We start from the raw sequence: 14,436 nt of genomic DNA, 5'->3' as shown, positions 1-14,436 counted from the left end.
GGTCATTAATATATAGATCATGGTCAGTTTAGACAGAGGTATATGGTGGCATAATCCAGGGCACAACAGTCTTATTTCTGTCCAGCATCTTCACCAAAGTCTTGAAGGATTAGTAGTGACCTTTCCAAGCTTCAAGATGAGACAAAGTTGTGAGGAATAACCCAACACAACAGAAGAAGAATCAGAACTATAAAACGACCCTACAGGATGGAAAGAGGAGGTGAAAGCAACATGATGAAACGAAATAAGAGCAAAAGTACAGTGCTGCATTTTGTCAACTACAAGACAGGATCGGGGAGCCAGATCCAAGAGCAGAGTTTTTCATTGACAGCCACAATGTGATGGGATAACAAAAAGTTAACACATACTTGGGATATATTAACAGAACATTAGTAGACCCCTACTTGACCTGGTCAGGCATAGCTAGAGGATTGTGTTCTCAAGAGGCAGTGTCAGGCTGGAGCACTGGAGAAGACAGGGCAAGGTGTGGGACCTCCATCGGTCATATGAGGAATGGCTGAAGGATGGCTAAGAGTGCCCATCTACCTTCAACCTCTCCAGATGACACTCCTTCTCCTTCCCACCTGAACAAACACTCAGATTTCCCCAGATATTCCCTCTTAACCTTTCCACTCGGTTGATGCTCATTTTCCCAGTCAAAATGGGTCAAGTCCTCTTTGGAAGTTCTTTCATCTTTACTATAATCTACCAACCTGCAGGACATTCCCCCACATGGAAAAGTGGCTCAACGTCTTCCTTGTTCCCCTGTCTTGTACTGAGTCCTACCCAGTCCCAGGGGACAGACGGCCCACCACAGCCTAGCCCACTCCTAGTCACAAACTGCAACCACTGCGGGAGAGAATCACATAATTGTGCCAACTGGCTCTTCCCATAATCTCTACCCTCAGCTGGGTCCTCAAGGATGCTCGTCCAAAGTCATTTTCCATTCCCACCATTCACCCTGGCAATAGCTCCAAACATTTCTCATTCTAAATCTTTCCCCCTACACCCTCACCCACTCCCCACCTAAAACTATCTGTCGGGTTTCACCTTCCTAAGACACAGATTTCCAATTTCAGCTCTAAGGATTTCAGAAATCTCCTAGCACCTCAGTTTTCATATTCACTATATGGTTCACAATCTGACTCTTCTGTTAAATTTTGTCTTTTTAAGTCTATTAAAACCAATTGTTTTAAACCATTAAAAAGTAAGTCTTTATTACAATAAACAAAGCCCTAAAAAGAATCTGATGCCCCTAACTGGGAATAGTGCCATACAGTTCTATTCCTGGAATACTTTTGCATATAAAATGAAAACACTTTTTAGACTGATCATATCTATATTATTGTTGCTATTAATACTGCATAGTCAATGTACACCAATTCTCTGTGTGAACCCGCAAGTATATATCCATTATTTAATGTGAAAATACACCACCAGGGCATCTTTGTACAAAGTGCATGCCTAACTTGCCCCTCTGCTGGGTTATCCCTTAAGTTAATATTTCCTTCAACGTTATTCCCTTTTCTGATCCTTTTGCCCACAGTCCATCACAAAAGGTAAAATGGGGCAAAAAAAGCACCCTAAACAACTAATAAAGGGGATATGTATGCATACATGTGGGTATACACATATATGTATATATACTATACATATAAAACTAAAACTAAATATAAAACTAAAAGAGAACGATGATGTGTTAGAAAAGCACAGGAGAATGAAACCAAGACTTCCTCTGCATGGAGACCTGAAGACAGGCTAGAAATGGAACTGTTTTGGGGAAGAAGGATAAAATGAGGCATTATATAGGAGATGAACTCTTCTTATCACAACTAAGTGTTAACTATGCATCTTATATTCCTAGATAGAAGAAAATTACAAAGACAACTTTTTGAAACAAAAAGTTAATTTTTCCGGGAACATCACCCTCTCTACTTTTCTAAAAGCATAATAATGTTAGATCATCTTCAGTTAATAAGGGAATGCCAACAGACAGAAATCCAAACAGAGCACCTTTAAGAAGCTCATCTGTGGATACTGCTAACAGGCTAAGCAACAACATAACAGGTTGACCACCAGCCCTTCCCAGAATCCCAGGCAGCTTCATTCTTTAAAGCCAGCACAGCCTGCACCTAAAGTCTACTCTTCCTCATAAGGTGGCCGCCAGAGCAGAATCAATGTGAAACAGTGTCCACACACAGGATTTGAGCCCTTTTTAAAAATAAGGATTGTGACTAGCAACCTCCTGTACAGAGATTCCCTGTTCACACACGTGTGAGGCAGCAGCAAATTTACCCAACTGCCCCACCTGAAAGATCTCAAAGATGAGGATGGGACAAAACTTCCCAGGAACTTCAGAAATTACAACACTGCACCACCAAAGTAAAAGAGAACCACTTCCAACAACCTGTCTTTGAATGCAGTGACTTCAGTTCCTTGACACAAGTTGCCTACAAGTGAGCAGGACCACAGTGGCTGTGAAGCCTGAGAATTCACTAGACTCCCACTCTCCTCCACACCCACACTGATGGTACCCTGCTGTCATTCTTCCTGCTCACCAACAGTCACTGAGCTTCTTAGGGGTCCATTCGCCCTCACACTCACAGCCACCATCACCCCAGGCCCACTTCGTCTCCCAACTTGTTTCACATTAAAGAATCATGTGGTCACTCAGCACTTGAACACAACAGTAACTTAAGACACATGCAACTCAGCTGCGCTTTCTGATTTCTGAAAGGATTACACTAGTAAATGTTTTGGGACAAGCGCAGTGGAATCCTAGGACAGCCAAACATATACACAGCCTAATCCCAACTGGCCTAATTGGCTGAGGTCCCCTTAATTTTTAAAGGAGCTCTGTTTGCTGAGGGAATACAGAATCAGACTGAAGTTAGGTGGAAACCACTTCAGCCACAGTAACTGCTGATAAGATTATTACTAGACAGGATGTCTGGCAAGTGGTTTTTACCTTAAATACCTGCCTTACGTAACTGGAATCTAATCATTTAAATGATTATATTGCATTTTAAAGTACAATTCAGATATTCCTAATGCTAACTCCCTTTTATGAAAATATTCTAAGTATCCTAAATAATGTCTAACGGACAGAAGAAAAAGAAATTAGTCCTGCAGGACACATGTCACTTAGACTGTTGGCAACAAGCCCAACTTGATAGGGATGAAGGTGACTGTCTGCTAAGAATCCGGAACTCACAGTCAACTGTAATAGCTGAAGTGGCCTCCAGCAAGTCATTTCTCCAACAATCGATTTCTTTCATCTGTGAAATATATACTTTTAGAATTGTTTTAGGCCTCTGGTTTGTAAATGGTAAAGAACTGCATAAATGAAAGTGACGCACAGAAATGAGAGGAAGCTGAGCCATGATAAAGTACATTTCAGCTTCCCAAGAGTACTTGGTGGTAAGTACACAGGGCCATGGAGCTATGGAGAGCTGCCTTTAATTCCTGTATTTACCACTTACTAGTAGTAAGTGGGACCTTGCATGAGTTATTCCACCTCTCTACCATCAGTTTCCATAATAATGCCACCTATCTCATAGAGCTGTTGTGAGGAATGTACGAGTTAAACTCATTAGATCAATACCTGACACATGATAAGCATTTAATAAATGGTAACCAATAGTAATTCAATCAAACAGACACTAGAAAAATATTACGGCTACGATAATAATGGTGGGTGCCACTTCCTGAAGAGGTCAGTGACCCATTTATTCATTGCTCACCCAACCAAAGGTCAGGTAGTAAGCAGGTACTGTGTAAGACAATGGAGGACACAAAGATGAATAAAACATGGCTCTAGACTTGGAAAAGTTCAAATGGAATGAACTTTCAAGTTCAAATGGAATGATGGAGGAGACAGACGTGTGAACAGTAATCATCAGCATATGGAACAAGATATAATCAAGGGCTGTACAAAGTGGCTCAGGAGCCTGACTCGACTCTGCTTGGGTAGGTTGGAAGAGGCTTGACAGAGGTGGCAGCACTTGATCTGAGTTTTGAAGAAACAGTAAAAATGGGTTTGGAAAACCAGGACAAGGAAGAGTGTCTAGGCAAAGAAAAAAGCATGAAATACAATAACATATTAATTTAAAATTAAAAAAACAACAAGTGAAACTTCAAATGAATTGCTTGTACATTACAAAAGGAGAAAGCCACAATAAATAACATGATGTATCTAGCAGCCTGTGCAGAAGTGTCCAGAATCTCCTCCTGAGTGAAGGGCAAAGAGGGGTCTGAATCAAGGAAAAAACTGTCCTGTGCACTTCCTTCCAGCATTTACATGCAGGGAAAATCAACTTTCATTGACTGCTTAGAAAAACAACCAAGACTCAAAAGAACCAAGAGCTGCTTTTAAAGGAGAAAAGAAATCACGAAAGGGAACCCTGCAACCTAGCAAGAATCATGAGAAGGGAAGCCCCTTGGGTGTCTGCAAAGGCAGTTTTATGAGCCACTGTAGGAGTGAGAATGTCAAGTCTCTTCTTTCTTAGCATCTTCTTTTCTCCACCCAACTGCTTCTCTGAGCTCCCCAGCCCCACCCCGTCTTATCCTCCCTGAGTCTTCCACACATCAGTAAATGGCACCACCATCCTCCAATTGCCCAGGCCAAAACTCTGAAGTCCTATTTTCCCCTCACCATCAGCAAGAGTTGTGAGCTCTCTTAAAAAAAAAAAAAAGAGAGAGAGTATTCAGAATCCTTCAGTGTCCTTCCATCTCCATTGCTACCACCATTAACTCTCTCGGGCTACTGCAGCAGCTTCCTGAACATAATTCTGCTTCTTTCTTTAGCCCCTTATGGTCCCCTCAAACAACATCCAAACAGGTTTTATTATGCATGTAAATGACATAATGTCATTCCCTTGCTTCACATCCCCCACTACACTGGTACCCCACTGCGGTCAGAACTAAACTCAAACGACTATTGTGGCCCCCAAGACTCCCCATAATCTAGGCTTTGGATGAGTTTCCTACTGCCTGAAATGTCATTCCTCACAGATCTTCAAAGCTTTTCAAAGGAGCCTTTCTCAACTTTCCAATCAAAATTAGTTCCTTCCTTCCCCAAGTTGTTATCTATCAATTATCCTATTTCATTTTCTCACAGCATTTATTATTATCAGAGATTATCATGTACATATGCTTATTTACCTATTTATTGACTATATCTGACACTAAATATAAGCTCCGCGTGAGCAGAAGCTGCATTTCTGTCGCTCACTTGCATCAATGCCCAGCAGATAATAAGCACTCATGAAGTATTTTTTGAATGAGTGAATAACAGAATAGCAGCGCATCGCCCACCCTAAAACTGAGATGAATGTCCCAATCCACCAAACCAAAGGGCCTGGATCAGCATTATTTTTTAGGTGTAGCAGACCCATCTAGAGGATAATGACTTTAAAGATATCTTAAGCAGTATCTCCCAACATCATATCCTGACTCTACTGCTATCGCCACTTTCTGAATCAAAAGAAGTGAACATTTGTGACAGACTAGGAGTTTCCTGGCACCTAGAGACAAGCAGCAGATGTATGAATGATAAGAAGAGGTCTAGAGGAAGCAACTTCCCCAGGAAGCTGTGGGGAGGCCCTGGGCCTTCAGCTGAACGTCAGCCATTAAAGACTTCCACAAAGTATCACCATCAGACAGGCACTGCAAAGACACCAGGGAGGGAATACAGAATCAGACTGAAGTTAGGTGGAAACCACTTCAGTTAGGTTCTAGCCACCACATGGCTAGAACTTTTGGCCCTAGGAATTGCAAGAGACACTGGAAAAGGTTAACTATGAAACACTAAGTGCTTATGACTTCCTCAATTTATGGTTGCTAATTTCATTTCACTCTTCTGGGAGTTTAAAGGCATCTTCTGCCTTTTATGTTGGCAAGTGGGAGAACTAGAGGGGACTATATAGCCATGATCATTATCTACAGTTTTGGGGTAAGAGCTTGAGATATCAAGAGTAGCAAGCCAATCACAGAGAAGTAACTGGGCCCTTCCTGTTACAAATGTCTTGTCCAAAGGATTACACGAACTAAAATGCAGATATGGCATATTGCAAAGAAGTTACAAAATCCATTACAGGCAAGAATTTAAATTTAGTCATGCAATTACATTAACCCTAAACTGGAATAAAACCGGACGGTTTAACTATGTAAATGTTTTATTGAAATGTGATTTAAGCTGCTGCCCATCACTGGGGAGCAATGACATCCTGGGACAGGAAATTAGAAGAGTTAATGCTACTAAGATAGATATGATATCTTCTCAACCCTGACTGCACTGATTTCTTCTCACCTGAACTTTCAATAATTCACATTTAATGAGACACTGCCACTGGGCTAGTCACAAAAGAAAATAAATCCCTATAATAAATTCCTTAAAGAACGTACAATCTAGCAGGGTAGAAAAGGTGAATATACAGTGTCCTTAAAAGAAGGCAATCTTAACTAAAGCTTAGAGGGTGGATACACTGCCTTTGGATGAAGGTTCCAGAACTCTTTCCTGAAGAAGATAACATAGTAGCCTTGGAGGATGGGTGGAATCTTGTCAGCAGAGACTACTGTAGATGGGTGGCTGAGTAAAGGGGTACAGAGAGAAGCACGTGTACTCAGGAATGGTATTACAGTTGGGGCACAGGATGTGGTATGCCAGGGCTAGGGAACATAACTATCTCTTCAACTATAACTAAGAACAGCACTTTTCTTCTCTCTTCATATTACCTAATACCAAGTTTGCTACATGGGGTAGGTCCCAAATAATACTTATTGAATAAATAGAGAAGTCAATCCAGAGATTTAAAAATTAAATCTATTCAATTCATTTTCACGTTGCTGCTGCTCCAGATGTTCCTGGGCTTTCCTTTAAAAACTGGGTCACAGTAGAACACTGCATCTCCTTGGTTATGGACAGACACAGGCGTTCTCTCACTCACAATATGGGAACATTTAAAGAAAGCTCACATGGCCAAGAGTGGTTGGGGTGACAAGTATGTATATGGACATCTGGAAATTTGGAAAGTTTGAGAAAAGTTGTTGGGTCCAATACCTAGTGGATGTTGAAAAAAAAAGAAGACTGGTCTATAAATCAATTCTATTACTACTATAATCCCAAAATGAAGAGCACTAATACTCATAAAAATTCCAAGAAGCTATCAGTACCTAGAAATTAACTTGTTTTATATTTTCGTTTTCAGAAATATATCCAGTGAATGTGTTCCCTGCCCTGCCAGTAACTTGCTGTGCAACTGCAGACAAGAAGCTTAACTTCCTGAGCCTCCCAACAGGGAGGGTGAAGAGAAGCTGACAACTGGAGGAGGGCCAGGCCTGTGGAGGTGGCCACACTCCCAGTCTGCTCAGATGCATTTGTGGCACAGGCGAGCCCCACACCTCCTCCGAGCCTCACTCTCTGCATGCATATCTGCTAGGCAGGGATGCCGCTAAAACACAGATCCTCTTCACAATTTTTCCAGCCATTTGTTTCACGATATCTAAGGTACCTTTAGGTTCTAAAATGTCCTCTGGATCTATTTTATGATCTCATCTTTAGATTTAAGGACAAAGCCTTGAGAGAAACATCTTCTTAAGTGAATCTAGCAACATGCAGGCTCCAAAAGCCATTTCTAAAGCATTAGTCATTAACAGCATAAATAGCAAACAAATAATGATTAGAATACAGAAATTAAACATTTAAAAAGCCAGTGGTTGCCAAATCATAGAACATATATTTATATATATTTTTATTAGTCATCATAAATCCATTACAAATCATATATAAACTTATATATACACATATATATATCCACATTTGCTTCTACAAACACACATACACACACACATACACACACAGTCTAAGGATTACTATAAAGACAAAAGGAAAGCTATTATATGCCTCAACGAATAATCTAAAGCCTACTACTTTACTTTTTTTACATATGTTTAGGGGGTATAAGTATGAATTTCTTACATGCATATAGTGCACTGAGGTGAAGTCTGGGCTTTTAGTGAACCCATAACCCAAACAGCGATCATTGTACCTAATGGGTCATTTTTCAATCCTCACCCCCACCTCCCACTCTCCCACCTTTTGTAGTCTCCAAGTCCACTACTTTAAATGCAGTAGCACCCATAGCTACAAGCTTCAAATTCACAAGTCAGTGTGAATTTTACTCTTGTGTTTTTATCAAAGACATATGTCTAGTGAACACATTGACTTTCCAATCCCACATATCAATGTTTAAAGTTTTATATAGTCTAAAACATGGCCATTTTTCAAAGGACGATAATGTTCTTAATGCAGATATCTGGTTATCTTTAGTGTTTAGATGTTTGATTTTTATAATTCTATATTATTTTTTAAAATATACACTCATGCAAACTCATACATTCAGACTAAAATACATATACTCACAGAAAGTGAAACCTACTCTAAGTAACTATCCAAGAATACATTTACATAATATGGGCAGGAGAGAAGAAGAGATAAGTCATTCCTTTTATAAACAATTATGTTTTGAGACCATTAAGAACATTCGAGTCTAACTGCTATAAACAAAAATCCAACCATAAAAAAAGATCCATGTAGAGAGCTTATTACACATTTTGTTTTGACTTACTTTCCCTCTATTCTAGTCCACCTCTACCAATGATAGCAACTAGATGACATGTAAACTTCCTTTCAGCTCTCAATACTTTTATCTGCAAATTAAAGGTTTATAATAATTAATACACTCTCTTGTCATCACGACCTAAAAATTTTCAAACTAGTCTTTAAATAAATCTGTGTTTGCACAAGTGGGGCAAAAAGAAAAGAGTCGGGGATCTTAATGCACCAAATGTGAATGATTAGTCTGTAATGTAACGCCGATGTTAATTTCTCAGAAGAAAGGTAAAGTAAGTAGCTGACTAGAATTTATAAAGAGAAATGTCAAATGGAGAACCAGAGCTAAATGTAAATCAGAAGTGAATTCTGTGTGCCCGATGAGCCACTCATTGACCTTGCCTTATAACTACCAATCAAGGCTTCCTGTTCGCCCTGGGCAATTTTTAAGCAGACTTAATGAAACAGTTACACATGCAAGAAATGTAAGCCCAAATCTGAGACAGTAACACTAATTTTCTAATAGTAAGGGTGTGATGTTATCCCCTGCACCACCTGGATACAATATAGAAATGTATAATAAACATTCTCCCAAAGTGCATTATTACCATTCCATCTGGGTGTAGACTGAGATTGCTGCAGAGTAGAGCATTAGTAGAAATATTCCCCAAAATGTTATCCCCAAGTTTTTGAATGTTATAATTTTTTTAATAAAAAAGAAGAAATCAGTGTCTTCAAGTCTTGATTCTTTAATAATAAGCCGCTTCCCAGCTCCAGGAGTTTTGAAATGAACACATCTCCTATGGTAGCCCCTCACCCCCAGCCTGCCAGCGTCTATGCAAGTGAAACCTATGAGTCTGTCTTACCTGTAATCTGACTCTGTCCTTGTGGATTAAAAGGACTTGGTGCAGAGTTCAGGGAGGGCCGTGGGTTCTGAGGCGGGACACCTACTCTCATACTGGGATGAGGAATGCGCCCTAAATCACTGAGGCGGTCAGAGAACAAACTAGGTTTAGAGTCATCAAGCTTCTGTCTGTGCCCTGGAAATAGCAAATCATAAAATAAAAGCATATTAATTAGCTGAACAATTGACCATGCTAAATAGATATGTGAACATACAAACTGGGAGTTTAAGCCAAGGAATTATCAATATTAATACTTATAATGACGTGTCTACATAATGCCTTCCATTTCAAATTGCTTTATGAGCGGTATCTGGTGGCCAGCATTCCTAGCTGTGTTTTATAAATGGAGAGCTGAGGTCTCAGAGGGCAACTTGGAGTCAAGCATCAGTAGAGAGGCCGGATACTAGGCGCCTTCTCTGGTCCTCTCAGTGAGAAAAACAAACAAACAAACAAACAAACAGGAAAGGTGTGTATTGGGGGTGTTTGCTTGTTTCATGATGGAGGAAATCCCCTCTGAAAGTTCAGAGAGTCCATGCATGTTAGCCACAATGTCACAAAGCTGGAGCAGACACACAGACAAACACATTTGTCAAAGGGAAATTTCCACGAAGACCATGGTGACTTTTCTTTAACGTTACAACTACTCTTTACTAAGACTCTTTTCTGGAAAATTAAAACTCAAACCTAAAGCCCTCTAAGAAATAAAAAAACAGAAATGTAAGCAGGGAAACTCAAATTCTCAAGAGGAATCTGGATATTTTGTGATATGCCCAAGCTGGAAAGTGTAAAATAAACTCTGTTAAATCAGAGAGAATACTTTTTTATTTTAAATCCACTACTGTGGTTTTGGAAAAGAAGCTGAAATATACTCTTTAAGTAAACATGTGACTGTGACAATTCATTATCTGGGGGGGAAAAAACCTTTCTATCTCTCTTCCAGTTTATTCAAGTCTAAAACCTAAGGAAATTCTGAGTATTAGGGAAATACGCAAAATTAAAATAAACCAAGGTATTAAGACTTCTTAAAAATCATCAAATCATTCTTAACAAAAGACATACTAGTGTCTTGGTGCAAGTATAACAGAAAAGCATCTGCATATGGGTGTGCCATAGTAGAGTAAATCTATAGGGTGGTGCTATTGGGAACAGATGCAATGCCTAATAGAGAAACAGAAATGGACTGTGGATTCCTTCCTCCAGATTCTGTGCCAGTGAGGCCCTAGGGTGCTGCCCCAACATTTTAGTATAACTATTAAGTGACTGAAGCTGATTCAAGGAAGAGCCGCCAAGATGATGATGGGATTAAAAGTTTGCCCCTTGAAGAGAAACTAAGGGAATTAGAATGGTATCCATAAAAGAAAAAAACCTTGAAGAAGGTTTATGACAAGGCTTCAAGCATGGGAGTTTTTCACTACTCTACGGGTAACGCAAACGTCTGAGCTTCCACTTAATACAGAACAAGAGGAACGTATCAGGATAGGGTTAAATTGAATATTAGAATTTCCCAACTATAAGCTGTCTTCGTAAGACAAATTCCTTATTTTATTTGCCCCAAAATGTATTTTCCTGTCTCCTTTTTCATTGCCTACCCAGCCCAAAGAAAACAGATAGGAAGCCAAGGCTTGGTAATATGAGTGTAGCTGTCTCCACGGCCAAACGTGTTCCAACTAGACCCATTAACTGAAATGCACCCACCACCCTATTTCCTGCCAGTGCAAGATTTTGGGCATCTGCTATAACAGAGGGACCAGACCTAGGAGAAAAATGAACAGGGAAAATTAGAGAAATTCATTGTTAATGGTTGTTTTCTCCACCATTACTGTTTTGTATACAGACTACAAATAGATTTTAGATCCCTAGAGGACTTTTAGAGATGACCCAAAATAGCTCCTAGACCCTGAAGTAAAGTATTCACCTATGAAGTGACTGAGTTGTGCAGAGGTAGAACAACTAGCTTATGGTCCTCAGCTGCCGACTAGCTCAGCCTCAACGAGGATATAGCCCTGGTCCAAGGTGACTGAGCTTTCCATTCATCATGTGGCACCATCAATGCTGGTATTCTAGCTTTCTCTTCCCTTCCTCTTCCAGCTGCCATGGAGGACTGAAAATATCCAGATCATATAGAGTGAGACACCTAAGAACTAAGCCCAGTGAGGTGCCAAGGCTGGCTTTCAACATAAGCAGAAGTAGCAACAAGGATTCAATTACAAAGTTAATAATTCACTCATTACCCTAAACGAACGGCTGTAGCCTAACTCACCAAACTTCCATCGGTACATCTTGTTGGGTCTAACTAGTTTCACAATTAGGGAATTATATAGTACTTGTCACAGATCCATGGAGTCTGTGCCTCACACTCACACACACACAGACACACACACACACATAGTATTGGTGTGGTGTTGATACAGCTGTAAACATTAACAAGAAAGCTTACGGAATTGTCCCTGGAAGTTATTTTTCTTAATAGGCCATATTTTTGGAATGGCAGGTTCCCTGAGGGCTGAGGGGAGGGCTACATGATCTTGCATGGTTCCTTTATACACTAGGACTTTACGTGGGCTATGGGTCACAAGAAAATTTAATAAGCTTTGCCTCTGCTTTCTATAGCCTTTTCATTAGGTTTTCCTAGAGGCTGTATGAGATGTGAGCTCAGACTGTACATGTGTGAGTACATTTTTACTTTCTCTTAGCCCAGTGCTTTCAGGAGCAATAAGAGGTTGCAGGTAAAAATAAAGGACTTAGCCTAGGACTGGTAAGTGTGAAAAATTTTAAAGCAGGTGAAATTTTAAAACCCTCCATGACCTTTTGGAAATTGTCTTCAAAGAGTGCTTCCAAGTATCTACAGGCACCCTAGAATAATTCAGGAAACATTTATCTGCAGATGCACACATACAAAAACATATGCATTTTTCTTTGTAGATATCTGCCCCTTCACAGCCACCACTGCAACCACAACAAAATGTACTCTTCATAAAGTATGAAGTACATTGAAGAACAAAGTACATTGAAGAGCAAAAGCCAAACAAGTTCTTCACATTTCAACTATGACAAATACCTGTTACCACTAAACCACATCAGGGTAACACTCGAATGATGGTCTGAAAGAGGGTGTACTTAAATCTCCAGCACCCAATTCCTTCAGAAATCAAGAACATAGACGACCAAGGACACACTGACTAAGTCAAGGACAGGGTACTATGTCATAGAGCAGTGAGGACTAAACCTCATCCAAAGGGCCAATGAGTAGATCTTCCAAGCAGGAGAAGGGTATGAAGAATGGAAAACTCCTGTATTATACTTGAGACTCTATGTAAAAATGCTCAGTCCTGGATCCCTACTCTAGCTGAACTTTCTCCCAGAATCCTTCCATCCTTGCTGAATAAGAAAATTCCCTAGGGAGTTTTGAAACATATGGATGTCCAGGCCCCATATCAGATCAATTAAATCAGAATTTCTGATAGTGGGACCCAGGGAAAAGGTCTCTTTTTTTCAAGAGTTCACCACATGATCCAATGTGCAGCCAGGATTGAGAACCACTGCCCAAGGTGATCTCAATCTCATGCACTAAATACCACCTATTTATACCAATGACTCCCCCTTTTCTGGGTTGAGCCCTGACCTCTGTCTTGAGTCCCAGGTTTGTGTGTTCCACTGCCTACTTGACATCTTCCCTGGGATGTTCCAAAGGCATCTTAAATGCAGTATATTCAAAACAGAATTTTTTTATTCTCCCCTACAAAAAAAATCCTATTTGTCTCTAGTAGTCCCCCATCTCAGTAAATGGCACTAGCCACTCAGTTTCCTAAGTCAAAAGCCTAGACATTTTCCTGGATTTCTCCTTATCTCTCACTCTCCACATTCAATCCATTACCGAACCCTGTCATTTCTATCTCAACACTATATCTCAAATCAATTCAGTTCTCTCCATTTCTACTGACATAACCTTGGCCTAAGACTGTAGCGTTTCTCTCTGGGTAGCTGAAAACTTGTCTCCTTTTCAGTTTCCCATCTCAAGAGCTTTCCATATCCCTGAAGTGCTCCCCACTGATTCCTTGTAGGGCCCACTCTCTCTTACCGCTTAGACCTCGGAATGACCACCACCTCCTATGAGAGGCCTTGTCTGTCTTCCGTAACCAAAATAGGTTCCCACCCTTTTGAGCACACCCTCTCTTTATTTTCTTTATGGCAGTCACCACAATCTATAATTATCTTGTGTATTTATTTTTGTCTCTCCTGTAAGACTGAAGTCTCATGAGAATGAGCCCTCTGTCTTGTTTACAGCTGTAAACTCACGACCTAGTTCAGTGCCTGCTACACAGTGGGTGCTCAGTAAATATTTATGCAATAAGTGAATGAATGAATATTCTCCTCTTTTAGATAAATTCCTTGAGTGAAAGAAAATTTTCTGGTCCAGGATATCATATTATATATATCATATTCTTTCCCCAAAAGAGTTCTTGTTTGACGATCTAGTGAATCTAGTGGGCAAAACCCTTCCCTAGAGACAAGCCCTTATTCGTGCTTCCTATAAAATTTTACTGAGGGACATTCGTTTAAGTGAAAACTTGCTTTCTTTCTGGAAAATCCTATCTGCTTTCACTGTAATTCTTAAGCATTGTTGAAAGTCACTGGGAATCAGAGAGATGAAAAGGGCTATAGAAATCATTTAGACTCTAAAGTTTAGAGTAATATGCTTCTTTTATGGATGAGGACCCAGAGTGGGGACGTGCCTTACCCAAAGTCATACAGTTAGTGGCAGGACCAGACTCAGTTTTCCTCATTACTAGTCTGGGGCTGTTTTCTCTCCCGTTGCCAACCAGCTTATTTCAGCTCATAATAGTTCAGCAGCAGTCATTCAGGGGAAATCATGATCAAAAATCAATTTAAAATTAAAAACAAAAAAGTGGTTTCCAGAAA

At 40.1% G+C, this 14,436-nt stretch overlaps 1 protein-coding gene across 2 annotated transcripts in view; it reads right to left on the bottom strand.

Moving 5' to 3' along the window:
• The window catches only part of RUNX2 (RUNX family transcription factor 2), a 221,476-nt gene that overhangs the window by 49,301 nt on the left and 157,739 nt on the right, over positions 1 to 14,436 (bottom strand). For both annotated transcript variants that reach the window (XM_007972361.3, XM_007972363.3), the window contains one exon: positions 9,478 to 9,651. In XM_007972361.3, coding sequence (XP_007970552.2) covers positions 9,478 to 9,651 — 174 coding nt within the window. The remainder of the gene's footprint in view (positions 1 to 9,477; positions 9,652 to 14,436) is intronic.

This window comes from Chlorocebus sabaeus, chromosome 17, assembly GCF_047675955.1.
Source record: "Chlorocebus sabaeus isolate Y175 chromosome 17, mChlSab1.0.hap1, whole genome shotgun sequence".
In the NCBI taxonomy this organism is placed as follows: Eukaryota; Metazoa; Chordata; class Mammalia; order Primates; family Cercopithecidae; genus Chlorocebus; species Chlorocebus sabaeus.
This window is presented reverse-complemented; position numbering and strand designations above follow the sequence as displayed.